Source organism: Malaclemys terrapin, chromosome 2 (genome assembly GCF_027887155.1).
Source record: "Malaclemys terrapin pileata isolate rMalTer1 chromosome 2, rMalTer1.hap1, whole genome shotgun sequence".
Classification (NCBI taxonomy): Eukaryota; Metazoa; Chordata; order Testudines; family Emydidae; genus Malaclemys; species Malaclemys terrapin.
Genome location: NC_071506.1, coordinates 200,497,055 through 200,512,428, shown reverse-complemented (window position 1 = coordinate 200,512,428; position 15,374 = coordinate 200,497,055). Strand labels below are relative to the sequence as shown.

At 41.3% G+C, this 15,374-nt stretch overlaps 1 protein-coding gene across 3 annotated transcripts in view; it reads right to left on the bottom strand.

The window, feature by feature from the left end:
* PDE1C (phosphodiesterase 1C) overlaps positions 1-15,374 on the bottom strand; it is a 430,287-nt gene that overhangs the window by 274,672 nt on the left and 140,241 nt on the right. For 2 of the 3 annotated variants that reach the window (XM_054019359.1, XM_054019360.1), the window contains exon 1: positions 5,846-6,425. The exons of the other annotated variant lie outside the window; for it this stretch is intronic. In XM_054019359.1, the coding sequence (XP_053875334.1) occupies positions 5,846-5,946 (101 nt within the window). In that variant the 5' untranslated portion in view covers positions 5,947-6,425. Of the gene's footprint in view, positions 1-5,845; positions 6,426-15,374 lie in introns of those variants that run through there. 3 annotated transcript variants of the gene reach the window in all.

Sequence of the window (15,374 nt, the reverse complement as noted above, 5' to 3'; positions counted from 1 at the left end):
TATTATGCATGGAGTTAGAGACTTATTATGAATCTATCAGTTTAGCATTGTAATCCTGGCTGCGGGGAAGAAGATTAATCTCCATTTTCCCCCGATTCCTTTGCAATGCTGAGAGGCAGATAGTGTTGATGTTGGTAATACCGTGTTAGCCAGAAATCAAGGTTTTATTTTTTGCACAAATAGAGCAAAAACCATCATTGAAAAATTCTTTAGACTACATCCTCTTCTGGTACAAATCAGCATAGTTACTCCGAATCTAATGGAACTCTTCTGGATTTATTTCAACTGATGATCTGCACCATCAAAGCACTATCAAAAACAGACACTCAACCCCAATTTTTAAGAAGACCTCAACTCCATTCCTCATTTCCCCCACACCAGTAATTGCAGCCAGCCTGTACAGCAATTATAGATCTGATTACTGGATCAGAGTGCACAGTCCACTAATTAGAAGTCTAAGTTTAAAAAATGCACCCACCATTATTCACACCCACAGAAAAATTGTAAGTGTAAAATCAGAGGCCATGTTTCAAGATCAGATTTTCAGTTCTGTCATGGCCATTGTCCTTTATAAGCCCTATTTAATATTGATGGACATCCTTTGTGAGGAGTACAAGTCTGTATTTACCAACCATAGTATTGTTAGCAAGTGGCCATGGAAGGGCACAGATGAGATGGAGTTAATTACATATTGCCAGTTTTATTGGCTTCTAAGCAATTCATCGGTAAAAGATGTTAGATCCCCTTGCTGGGAAAGACAGGTTTGAATGGAGAAGAGCCTTGTAGATTAGGCATGTATTGCAAAGAGGCGAATACAAACCTCCTGTTTGAAAATGAGGAGTCCTGTTTCTGTCACAAGCAGCTGTTAGGAGTCGTCAACACACGCTCAGTGTGTTCATCAGAAACATAGTTTCCTGAAACCTTCTAAGCTTGTCAAACTTCATGGGACAATACTCTTCAGAAATAACAGGCACCAGAGAGAACTGCTAATCTATTAAATACATGCTCAACAAGACAAGTGCTGCATATGTGCCAGCTGCATGTGGGTGCCCATTGCAAAGGCAAGACAGCTTGCTTACTATTTAACCACCTGTGGATATTTATAATGGTTCAGCATGAGCACACGTATTGGACAGCCTAAAACTGCATGGAAATAATGGTAGGCTTCTAGTTATACCTTATAAAAGTCAGGAAATTCAGACCTGAGAATTCCATCCCTGACCTATCCTGTTGCACTTATCTATTCCCTGCCCTTGTGATACACTAACATATAACCAAGTGAATACCTCATCAGATCAATGAGGTTCAGAAGTCAAGGATAAACTACGACTGGTGTGCCCAGCTGAGGGTTGCAGCTGGCAACTTGCCGAAGACCTAACATCCTCACCTGAGTTACATTAATTGGAAATGATGGCAGGCAGCCCACAACTAACACAGAGGAACAGCCCACAGACAAGGTACTTTCATTGCTTTATCTTAATCAAAGATCAATATAGAGCAGCACCTGCAGGAACCTGAAGTCTCTGAACTGTTCCTCCAAAGAAAGATGCCATTGGCCACAGGCTACTTTTTAGGGTTCAACTTAGCCCAGAGGCTCATTGTGTTCCCCTCACCACTTACCCCATGCTTTAAAAAAATAAAAAAGAACATTCCTTTAAGCTCCCCCTGCACCCCCTTATCCGCCACGCTTTCCCCAAGCATAGAGCTTCAGATCTGCGGAGAGCTCTCTGTAGGTCCGGGAACTGCAGGGGTGATGCAACAGTGGTTGCTGACTTGCTTTTCCATGGGGGAAGGACAAGAGCAGGGCCGGCTCTAGGATTTTTGCCGCCCCAAGCAAAAACATTTTTGGCCGTCCCCCTCTCCCCCCCCCCGTTTTTTTCTTACACCACCCCCGGCCCCGCCTCAACTCTGCCCCTTCCCCAAATCCCCAGCCCTGCCTCCTCCCCCCAGGCTCTCAAGCCTAGGAGGGAGGGAGGGAGGGGGAGATCCCCAGCAGCCGCGGCGCACGAAACAGCTGATTCGCACGCCGCTGCTCGCCCTCCCTCCCAGGCTCTCAAACCTGGGAGGGAGGGGGAGATCCCGAGCGGCCGCGGCGCGCCAATCAGCTGTTTCGCGCGCCGCGGCAGCTCAGGATCTCCCCCTCCCTCCCAGGTTTGAGAGCCTGGGAGGGAGGGCGAGCAGCGGCGCGCGAGTGGCAGCAGCGGAGGTGAGTTAGGGTGGCCGGGGCACATTTTTAGGGGCTGCATGGCCCGCGTCAGAATGCCGCCCCTAAAAATGTGCCGCTCCAAGCACCAGCTTGTTTTGCTGGTGCCTAGAGCCGGCCCTGGACAAGAGCCACATACAATGGACAATCTCTACATGTGGATCTTGGGATGAATGGGACTGTAGTGACTGCAAGTACCATTCATAAAGAAATCCAGAGCTGCTCACGGTTCAATTCACCTTTTTTCATTATGCCAGAGACTCAAAAATGTGTCTACTTCTGTGAAAAACACACTTTACTGGGACACCCACTTTTTGTTTTGTTTATTTTTTAAACAAAACTGGAAGAATTGTTTCTAGTGGAGATGAGTCCATTTTCAAGTGATGGTTGTTGGCACATCAGAAACATTATAACCATTTTGCCGATGCAGGCTTTAAAAGGGAAAATTTGAAATCTCTGAACTGCCATTTTGGGAGGTGGAAAACAAGGTAAAAGGGCAAGCTTCTCAGATGTGAAAATCCAGCAAGACAAAAACTGAATTTCATACAGCTCTGACAGTAACGCATCACAGGTAATAGCCTATTACCCGACTTTTTAAAACATGTATTAATAAACCAATGCACACAGGCTCTTTTCCAGCTGTGATATATCCAGCAAATGAATAGGTATTTAGGTAAGTTATAAAACAGTCATTGTTTACAATGTAGAGCTCTAATCAGAGATATATTAACAGTTTGCCAGGTATAATTTATTGCCTCAATGAGGCAATTTTTTGCTGTCTTCTACCTGAGAGAGTGCATTATGGCTCCATTGACTCAATATTCCTTCATATTACACACATTTGCTGTGAGGAACCATTAGAATGTTAATATGTAGATGCCAATTAAAGAACGTTGAGAGAACTGTTACTGCATATGCCCATTTCCAAATGTTAATGTTGAAGGGATTTAGACTATACATGGACTAAAGACCAAATCCTCATGCCATTGCCTTGGCCTAGGAGCTGGGCTGAACATTCGGCAGATACTTAGGGATAAGGACAAGGAAACTTCTCTCACACCACACAGGAGAGTTGAGCATGCTGGTTGGCTCTTACATGCCCTTTGCCCGTAGAGCAGAAGACCAAATAATTCAAACTGCGGTAACTCCCCTAATCCCAAACCCTCCCAACCTGCCCCTTAAACACTACCTCAGAGTTCTCCACACCTCCCTGGCAGTGCACACCCTGTGCACGTTTCTCACAAAGCCTGCCTATCTTGCACAGCAGAACTGCACTAAATGCGGTCCACAGGGACCCTCACCAGGGACAGGGTTTGCCTCTTATTTAAGCAGAGAATATTCTAAGATACAGTGGTCTAAAAACAATTAATTTAAAATACAGTGTACTAGCCCCATGCCACCTTAGGCTTTGATCTTGTCAAATATGGTTAGTATTTAGCCAGACCTCCCAGGAAAATCTAGGTGGTGATTCAGTATGTTGGTCTGCCCACTGAGTCACTACTGAGTAAATACTCCATATGGTGTTAAGGGGTACTGTGTGGCTGCAGGTGCTGTCTTTCCAATGAGACTGAGCAGAAACTGAACCCTGAGCACCCGTGATCATTAGTGATCCCATGGCCCTTTTCATATGAGAAGTGTCATGATCAAATTCCCAATTTGGGTAATTACACTGTGCCAACCTAAAATTCCTGGGGCAGTTTCAACTGGCAGTATTCTGTTTCACGTTCTGCCTTACTCTGTTTTGTAGAGTTTCTATGTCTATGAAAAAGCTCCAGCTTTATAAGGCTGTCTGCATTCCAGAGGTGGAAGAATGGATTCCTACATTTATCACAGCATATGGTTTATAAAGTGCTGTTCGATCTCTTGAGATGAAAGCCCTTGTATAGTTGTAAAATATATAAAATAGCCACATCTTTGCTTTGAAAATTACCCCCACACATATGGAAAAAAACAAGAACACTTCTGGTGTGAAACAGTGTGTGCCAATTTTTTTTCACATGCTAAACTCTCAAACATGACAAATGGAAATGGAAACACTTCTGAAGTCTTAATCAGAGTAACACAATTGGAAACCTGAAATGTATTGTCTTACAGTGAGACACTTTACAGGAAAGCAAGGAAGGCTACCTTACAATACATTGTTTCCTACAGGAAAAGAGATCATGAAACTCACAAGATAAAAGTGTTTTTTTGTGGATGCACAGTATATGGCACTTATGCACACACAAGGCGAGTATAATAGCAGAATGCACATAACATACATAACACAGCGTGATTCTGATCATTGTGCATCTGGGATAACTCCTTTGAAGTCAATGCAGGTATCCAATTTGCAAGGGTGTAAAATGAGATTAGAATCTGTCAGTCAGACTTCTATTGAACAACAATGCTATGGAAGATTTAGGCACAGATTTGAACATCGGGTGTAGTCTGAATCAGAATGCAGCTATTATTACATATAGCCATAAATTCATGAACTAGCAATTATACAACATGGTGCAGAAACTTGAAAATGAGAGGTTTGGTTCTGTATAGCTGTTCTATTTGGAATGGTTATGAGACAGCTGTCATCTAGTTTGATTTAGCTTCTTCATAAAACAGGCTTTCTGGAGTGAAGCCTTGAGAGAAATACATATTCATGTACGACTTTTAAGCCATTAAAACTCTTACAGAAGTAGTGGATGTTATTTATAAAATATGAAATCATTGCACACACAAAATATTGCTAAAAAACAACTCAAATTTAACTTGGACTCTTAAGTTTTTAGTTGTTCGCCTACTTCATATATGTTTCTTTGGCCCTCTCCTCAGAGGGAAGAAATTTTATAATTCCAACATGTGAGGATGAAAAGAAAATCAGTTCTGAACATCTGGACAGATGCAGCTTATTATGGTAACTTTTTTTAGGCTTCATCAGAATCTGAGGAGCCAGTAAGTGGTATGCACTTTAATACATACAAGGACGACGAAAGATCCTGTCTATATAACCACTCTGGATTGTCTAATTTTACTTCTGATCCATCACAGCATCTTTCTTTAGCGAACATACTTCTTCTGCGCTTAACACAGATGTATAAATTAATAAACACAATCTGACCTGCATGTATGAGTATTAATAAAAGAACATGGATTTCCTGCCATTATAACTGCTGCTAGAAATGTTTTCAAACTGCGCCTTCTTCCCCATTTGTTTATATTAACCCTTGTAGTTCTGGGACTGGTGTACAAACAGCAAAAAGAATGTCTTCTTAATCTAGCTATGTTTATCAACAACCTTAAAAATACTTAGGCTTTGAATAAAGTGTAACTTTGTGTATACTGAAGCTATTCTACTACAGCAAGCAAAATAATTAATATCTTGGTAATTGTTATATTGCAAAGCCTCTTCTAATGACATTTCAGCACCCCCATTGGGAAACATTAGTTCTGTAGCAACCAGGTTCAGCACATTTAAGGAAGCAAACTGATCTTTTGTGATAAGTAAGTGCAAGTCACTGTATTTACAGAGAGCAGGTGTGGAAACTCTTGGGTTATTTTAAAAGGTACACAAAAGAAATGAACTATAAAGTGTTACAATAATTATTTTACAACAATGGTAGGAAATAGAGAGAAGGAAGAGGGATAAGAAAGAGTATTACTTACAATCCTCGCAGACGAAGCCAGATTTTCTCGATTTGTTCTGGCTGTAGATATTTCAGAGAGTTGCTCTCAAATTCTTCAATTTCTTTAGTTGGTGACTCCATAGCTGCAGGTTATCACTTTGGTTAAAGCTCAGAGAGTATGGACACCACCCCCCACACATGCACACACTCCACCTTTAACACTGACCAGGAGCAGCAAGCATTTTTACAAACACTTCCCCCCCACACACATACACCTCTCCCTTTGATTAGAGGAAGTGTGTGTAGACAGTGAGAACTCCAGGTGTACACTGAGAGTAGCTGTGGCAATATGCCATGGTCCTGAGTCTGATGGAGGGGATTAGAGGCTGATCTCCAGATTGAAAGCCATCACAGATTTTTTACAATAAGCCAAGGATTCAATCAGTAATGCCAGCTGAACGATCTTTAGCAAGGAGGGGCGGGGGAACCCTTGCTGACAATTGAGCTGTCTGATGAAAGACTGGGGAGTATTGGCAGTTGTACAGTTCCTGATTCTCTGCTTCCCTATTCGCTGGACCCTGTGTGTCCTCACTCCACTGTGCTGTGAAAGGCAGCCCTCATTCCCTCCAGTGCCGGTCCTCCCTCTCCTTCTCTTTCATTTCAGTCTCATCCCCTCCCTTGTTTTCTTCCATTTACCAGCAGCTCTGCTGACAGACAAGAAAACTGACAACTGAGGAAAAAGTCGTCTGTCAGCATAGCCCGGGCAATGTTTCTCGCTCTCGCTCTCGCACACACACACACAGGCACGCAGAGTGAGAGAGCAGTCAGCTGGCGAAAGGTTGGCTGTAATGAAAGGGAATGAAAATTAAAGGAAGTAAATTGCACAACTCACTTCTGAGTGCAGCCAGCGGGCTTTCATGGCCGAGCAATAGGGAGAACACGCAGCAGGGCTTCAACTTGGGCAAAATTAATTGAAAATAAATAAATAAAGCCAGTGACCAAGGACCAAAACCAGAGGACAAGGGAAGTCCTTCGCTGAAGATATATCAAGTCCAGTGCAAACATTAATAATGAACATGTCTCCCCTCGAGCAATGTAAGCAACAATAACTAGCACTGGTACATAAACAACAATACACCTGTACCCCGATATAATGCTGTCCTCGGGAGCCAAAAAATCTTACTGCATTATAGGTGAAACCGCGTTATATCGAATTTGCTTTGATCTGCCGGAGTGCGCAGCCCCGCCCCCTCTGGAGCACAGCTTTACCGCGTTATATCCGAATTCATGTTATATCGGGTTGCGTTATATCGGGGTAGAGGTGTATTTATATGAACCAAAATAACCTTATCATAATCCAAATAGTAACTATTCTAACTTTCACCAAGAGAAGCAATATTAGCCAGTTCTGAAGTCTCCACCAATGTATCTATGTTTGCATTTTTCATTCTGTTTATTTGACATGTGCAGCTGGAGTAGGGTGAAAATTATTTTTAAAACTTTGCACAATCAGACTCAGCATGTTCTGTCACATATTGCAGCCGCTATCTGTTGTCCTTTGAGAAACCAACCCTACAGTGGGTGAAAAAGCAACCTCTGAAAATCCGTTTGCTGACTATGCCTCTCTATTACAGCTGTACAAATCTATCAGTTACCCTAAGTAATTTGTGGCATGAAACATGATCTATTCACTAATGAGCCCAATTCTAAAAACTCTTGTTCACATGAGTAGCCCTTCCTTGTCATGCAACTAGTTCCATCATCTTCCATCAAACCCCATCTGAGCAGAGTAACATTTGGCTTTCGTTCCTGGGCCCATATCCTGTTATCTGATATGAAAGGATAGATTCTTACACCTATATGGAGTCCCATTGGAGTCAGTGGAATTCAGCATAGTTGTAGGGGTCTGTAGGGTGCATGATTCATGGTATGAATTTGATTTGTTAAGCTATTAATTTTGCAAATTGCATACCCCACTTCTATATATTCAAGACTGCTTTTCATATTTAGGAATACTGAAGTAGAACATTCACTAAGGTAAAGGGCAGTTTTCACTAGTTAAAAAAAAGTCAATAAATAAAAAGGTTTGAGATGAAACCACAAAATGTTTTTGTGGCAGCTGTAAGGTCCAAATGAGAAATCCTTTCTGAGGCAAAAACCCCGCTGAAGTCAAACGAGGTTTTCACTATTAAGGGAACTGAGTATTAGATTGAAAGGGAGTTGCAAGAACCATGATAAGAAGTAGTGAAGGAAGAGATGAGCATTTCAGCAGAGGAAGAATTAAAGCAAAGGTACCAACAGGCAATGGTACACAGATGTGATATGCAAATACCTGAAATGAGGGAGGAAAAGGACAATGTCGAGTGATGCCAGCTGTGGGGGGCAATGGAAGGTCTGAGACAAGAGACAGAGAGGAGCGGGGAATGTGTTCGAGGATGCGGCTCTTGCACTTCTGCATTTGAGACATGTAGCTGAAGGAAGTTGAGACTAAAGGCACAAGCTTATCTGCTTGACACAGAGGTGGTGAGCAGGAAAGCGTCACTGAAGATGCAGCAGCGGTAAAGTGGCTTCCTGCCCCCATTTGATTTAGTGCAGTAGCATGTAACTTGAGATCAGGGGGCACAACTCAGTTAACAAAGTAAATAAAGCTACTAGCAGGAAGATCTAGCATTCTCTGTTTGTATTTTCCCTCCTTGGTTAGTGTTTTGTACAGAAGTTCAAGTACGGAAGAATCCTAAGAAAAATAGACCCTACATGATTATAAAACAAAGAATATTTTTTCTGTACATACGTTAAAAAAAATCGCCTAAATATAATGTGGTAGCTTATCCTTTCTCCCCCTGTAATATGAAAATATAAAGCTACTAATCAAGTGCAGCACTGAATTGTAGTGAGCAGGAGACTGGAAGCCAGAATCCTTCGTTATTCTGGCAAACTTCCAATTCCACTAGGTTTTAGTGCATTCTATCTATGTAGGTATTTATATCTCACAGCAAGTGATTAGCACTTCACACAATCAGACCCTCTGTATCCTTGGTCAAGTCACTTAACCTGTGTGTCTCAGCTTGCCCATCTGTATAATGGAATGAATAAGAGTTAACCATTAAATACAAAGCTTGTGCAAAGTGAAATACTTTTCCACAAAAAGAGTATAATTGCATTTTTTTTAAACCACAGAGGAGGAAATAATTAAAACAAAATCCTGCTAGCCACAGAAATGCTCCAGGGGATGGGAGGTGGAACCTTTTCTACTATTAATCTAAAGCAGTTGTGCACAAATTGCAATCCATAGATAACTGGTGGTCTGTGGAGCAATTGCTGGTGAGCTGAACAGGCTAGCTGGTTAAATTATGCAGGCTCTTCATGTTTCGTGATGTTAAATTGTATCAGCAACACCTAAAGATACATTAAATGTTTTTTCCTATTACTACTTCAGCAACTGTTGTAGTTGCCACAGGGATGTTATGCCATTGTGAATGGGAGGGAAAGCTTCCACATGAAAATCTTTCCCTGCAGTGTGAACTTTTATTAGCAGTAATCTTGTAATTGTGGTGCATGGAAGAGCACCTTCCATCTGTGAGGCTTCTATATGCTCAGCCAGCAATTAGCTGCTCCAGGGCTGCAGCCTGCAAACCTGGAGGACTCCGATGTATGCTTTTGGGATATCATGAAAGTTGCATAAGCAGCAAATCATGCCAAGATATTAGGTGGCTAGGGGTGCAATGAAACTCTTCTAAAGAGCCGAGAGGAAAGAAAAGGGTGGTTTATATTGGACGTCTTACCATCAGACGGAAAACAGTGAAATGGAAAGTGAAAATATTTATTTATTTACAGAGTTTCAGTTCTCAGGATGCAAGCATGATTGTGAAGCATTAGGAACCTTCAGTTCTAACTTTTCTGCACTTCAGCATTCATTCAGGTCTAAACTGTCTATGTCCAAGCCCCAATCTTATGTCAACAACGAGCGGTCCATGATCCACAAGGTCTCACAAGGGAGACAAAAGGAAGTGGGGTTGAGATGGAACACTCCTAGGGAAAACGTAGGTGTTGCAGGAAGCAGTAGTGTTAATAATTCCACAGGTGGCTCTCTTTTCTCTAAGACAGTACTGGCCAACTTACTTATATGCTGTTGGAGGCACTGTTTTTCAGAGGAGACATAAAACTGAGGTTTAACCTCTTGACATTATTCAAAATCTCATGGCAATTTTCCTCAAGAGTAGAGGTATTAATGCTGGGGTCGTGGGCAAAATCTATCTAAACTCTTCCTGCAGTTTCCCTTAGATATAATAATCTTCTTCACTTCTGTTTTAAAGAGTTGCTATGCACTATTAAATAGCTGTTGTGTCAAAAGGGAAGCTGCATTTCAGTGGTGGGTGGTATAATTACTATATAAAATATCTGTCTGTTTATAAATGACTTGGGGAAACTTCAGAGCACACTTAACTGAAAGATATTATTACAACTACTTGCGCTTAAGTTTGGTGCTTCTTTCTTGCTTGCTTTCTTAAGTAAGCTGTTATCCTGTCAAATTGCACCATATAAATAGCATATGCTTAGCTTTGTAGGAAATTCCAAGCCAATGATTATGGCTGTAAACATTATGAACCTTTTCTAAAAATATCCAACATTAACATATCCTCTAACCTGCTTTATCTTCATACTGATATACAGCGTGCAGGAGTAATGTCCAACTGAATGATGCTTATGGGCTGAGTAAAGGGGAAGCTTTCTTTAGCTTGCTGAGACAAGATGGTGCATGAGACGTAAAAGGGTCCAAGTTCCATGCCAGGGTCCATGGCAGCATGTAAGTTGCAAAAACACAGCAAGTTCAGCCACAAGATGGAGAATTACACCAACAGGTTACATTCATACGGAGCGTCTGACCACCATTTGGCAGATTCAGCAAAAATCGACCTACTTGTGTTTCTTACTCTCCTTCAGAAAGGATTAGTGCTCAGTCAAGTAAGACCTCATGTGAACTCTGAAGTACACTACATGACAAATTTTCAGCAAGGCTTTGGAGGGTGCATATTATGAGTCCTAACAGTTGGGTGTGCACTGCAGTGCACTTCTATGGTGGCTGCAATGCTGCACAGGCTCCAACCAACTATGCTGTACCTGTGCACACACATGCAGTCACTCAGGAGAGCGTGACATTCAGCATGAGGACTCAAAGCGATTCAGTACATTTGCTTCGGCCTCTGAACAAGGTACATGACACGTGAACAGAATTACTTGCACCTGATTCAGCCTCTATCACTGGGGGGAAAAAGAAAAAATCTTCACAGAAATTGTAAACATTGTTGAAAGTAAAAAATTTAACTGATAGTTCAGATATCTAAGGTACAGTTTAATCAAGAAGATCATGGATAGCAGATGTCTGATGAACTGTCTCTCATGAAATGAAGCCTGATTAAAGTTATCAGTTACAGCAGTGTGAATGGATGCTGATGTCAGTGGATTTACACAGGCATAATGCAGGCCCATGGTCTCAAATCTCTATTGTAATTCCAAATTCTATGAGTTTATTAAAACTAGATGAATTTACCAAAACCATTCCTGCATCTAATGCAAAAACTATCCTGTTAACTATCCTGCACTGACATCAGAACCCATGGGATTATAACCCCTGTGAAAGATGAGCTTTAAGAAAAGGTCAATTCCATTCTGTCATGTAAGGAGACAGCAAAATACTCAAGCTACAGTACCACCATCTCTTTCATAGCTCATGAGACTTTATAACGATGTGCAGCAAAAAACAAATATGTAACAGGTAGAGCTAGTTGAAAAAATATTTCTCTCACTGCAGAAAATTTCAGCTTTTCAGCAAAAAAAATCAAAAGCCAAAAAATTTTGACCAAAAAAATGCTGTCCAAAAACTGTTGGTTTAAAACTGAAAATTTTGATTCAGAAATGCTACTCTGGTGCCTCCTGGGAATTGTAGTTCAAGTACCTCATGCCTTCATTCTCCTTTATGAGCTAGGCACTGTAGCCAGACTACATCTTCCATGATGCACCACGGTTTCCTCTCTCTCTCTGAGCCACTGTGATGCATCATGAGAGTTCGGAGTGCAGTCCCATCATAGGATATGACAACCAGCCGGGGAACCTCGCATATAGGAATGGGAGCATGAGCAACCTGAACTACAATATTTCTGAATCAAAATTTTCAGTTGTCAGGTGTTCTGGTGATTTTGTTTGTTTGTGTTTTAATGAAAAGTCCAAATCTTCAGCAGAAGGCAGATGCTTGTGAAAAATCGTGTTTAATCAAAAACTCAATTTTTGGCCAAAAGTCAGTTTTGATTAAAATTTTCAAACAGCCCTAGCAACAGGTTGTCTGTCAAATTCCATTGAGTAGTAGTTTCATCAAGGCTGCTCTGCCTTGACATCTGACCTGGCTGAGCCTCACTTGCTCAACTCCATTGAAACCAGATTTAGAAGAAGTCTCTGCTCAGATCCTTCTTCATCCCCATAACTACGGTGATACTCATCAAAAACTAAAAGTTTCCAGGAAGATGACACTTATATTGTTATTATAAGCTCACATCACTGCATCAACTCCATGAGGATCTTCATAAATGAAGATTCAGATTCATTCACAGTAATGGCACTTTGATGCATTACAAAAAACACTGTCAATCTGAAGAGCACTTTGAAAAACCTATTTTACGGAGGCTTAAAAATTATTTTACTATGCATGGAAGTAGAAGGAAGGAGGGATGATAGAGAGCTGATGGCTAGGGAAACGGGAGCTTTACAAAATCCTCAGACAATAAAAGGTGAGCGGAGCCTGATGGTTGGAATTGGTGCTATGAAGCAGCATTACAGTAAGTAGGTGAAATTCAAGGGGTAAACAAATGGAATTAATTAAATAAACTTGCATGTCATTAGAAAGGAGAGTTAAATAAAAAAACTCCCTGCGCTTTAGCTTATTTTTTTTCCCTAAGCAAACACTTTATGAAGTTCCAGTCAAACTATTTTCTGAGGCTCTGAAATATTTGGACAACTTTCTTGCAATATTTCCAGCTGGAAGCAGAAGAGCTAGAAATCCTCTGTCTCATGAAACAGACTGTTCTCACAGACTTTTCAGACAGAAGAGTTGGATAAATATCTGAACTTATCCAAAATGAAGTCCAGCTCAGACTGTTCAAGGTTCATTAACCACTAATTATATTAACTGAGAACTGGGAGTGGGGATGTCCTTGCCTGTTTGCATGTTACCAATATATCCAAATCACTCATCATTACACAGACTGATGCTGCCCCCTACACTAGAAATGTACTCTGCTTGATCCTATGTTTGTTATACAAATAACAAAATAATAATAATTAAAATTGTATCTTTGTTAAACTAAATAGATTGAGCTCCTTGACTCTATCACTATGAGGCATGTTTTCTGACCCTTTCATCATTCTTGTGGCTCTTCTCTGGCCCCTCTCCAGTTTATCAACACCCTTCTTGAATTGCAGACACCAGAATGGGACACAGTATTCCAGCAGCAGTCACACCAGTGCCAAATACAGAGGCAAAATACTTTACTCGTACTCGAGATTCTCCAGTTTATGTATCCCAGGATCACATTAGCTCTTTTGGCCACAGCACTACACTAGGAGCTCATGCTCAGCTGATTATCCACCACGAACCCCAAATCTTTTTCAAAGTCACTGCTTCCCAGAATTGAGTCCCCCATCCTGAAAGTATGGCCTATGTTCTTTGCTCCTAGAGGTATACATTTACATTCAGCCACATTAAAATGCATATTGTTTGCTTGCACCCAGTTTACCAAGCAATCCTGATTGTTCTGAATCAGTGACCAGTCCTCTTCATTATTTACCACGCCCCCAATTTGTGTGTCCACTTCAAACTTTTTTAGTGATGATTTTATGTTTTCTTCCAGGTCATTAATAAAAATGTTAAATAGTGTAGGGACCAGAACGAATCCTGCAAGACCCTACAAGGAACACACCTGTTCAATGATGATTCCACATTTACAATGACATTTTGAGAGCTCTCAGTTGGCCAGCTTTAATCCATTTTAATACATACCACTTGTCAGTCATCAGTATATGCTAGAAAAAGAGAGTATGAAAATCATTTCTAAACCAGACCTCAATCTTCACCTTGCCTCATTCCCTGTACAGCAGACAGCATCCCGCATAGGCCTATCTCATTCCCAGCTCACCTTACAATATGTATCGAGTAAGACTGTGGAAAACCAAATTATATGATACTTTTTATTGTATTACCCGAGAAATTTCATGTGGTCATGTAATTCAAGATTGTACATACTTGCAAAGTCAAAATTAATGCTAAGCATCCCGTGCTGCCGTTTCCTGACCACAGTGATTAACTGTGCAACTTTAACTTTCTCCCAGTATAGCTTTTTATTGTTTTTTCTCATTATAATTAAGTAGCTCTATTTTATACAGAAAGAAACCCAGCAGCTAACCATGTAGCTGTGGAAGGCCCAAAATGCAGCAGATAAAGGAAGTTCTTTGTCTCTAACTGGAGGTTCTTTGAGATGTGTGGTCCCTATCTGTATTTCACACATGGGTACGCTTGAGCATGAGGAGCCAGTGTCCTGACATTTTTAGTAAGCAGTGTCTGTTGGACCACATAGATGCAGTTATTCTCCTCATGCTCCAAACTGAGAATACAAAAGGCAGTGCAGACTGACGCTTCTCCAGTTCCTTATCTTACTATGAATCTGGCAGCTGGGGATAGAGGGTGGGTAATGGAATACAGATAGGAACCACACATCCCAAAGAACATCCAGTTAAAGGCAAGTAGCCTCCATTTCTTCTTCAAATGATGGTCCCTATGTATACTCCACATTGTGGGAGATTAGTAAGCAGCAGTCACACAGTAGATTGGTGCGAGGATGCAGATGTCATGGTTGTCTGTAATACTGCTATGCAAAGCATAGTGTCTTGCAAAGATGTGTAAGGAGCTCCAGGTGATCATCCTACATATTTCTAATAAATATGCCGTAGAGGTGACTTGCGCTCTGGTGGAAGGGTTCTCACCTCCTCCAGTGGAGGAGGAGGAGGAGGAGGGAGAGAAATGTGAGCTAACTGGTAGCAAAGGATGACGCAGATTCAGAAACATTTAGAGAGTCTCTGGGTGGATAGAGCTTGACCTCTCGAACTCTCTGTTATGGTAGTAAAAAGTCTACGTATTTTTCTAATTGCTTTTGTTCACTACACATAAAAGCCAGGGCCCATCAGATCTCTAGAGAATGAAGCCTTCTGTCCTCATTGGAGGCGTGCAGTTTTGGAAAACATACTGGTAAGTGGATGGCTTCATTAATATGAACCTCCAAAATTACTTTAGGGATGAATTTTGGGTAGAGGAGAAGATAGACCTTCTCTTTATGAAAGGTGGCATATGGCGGGTCTGCTCCAAGCTCGCCCACCCTCCTGGCTGATGTAATGATGACTATTTTGTTATGGCTATGTTGGTCCCAGGATCTTAGAGACACAAGACGGGGGAGGTAATCTCTTTTACTGGACCAATTTCTGTTGGTGAGAGAGACAACCTTTCAAGCTTCTTCAGGACCTGAAGAAGA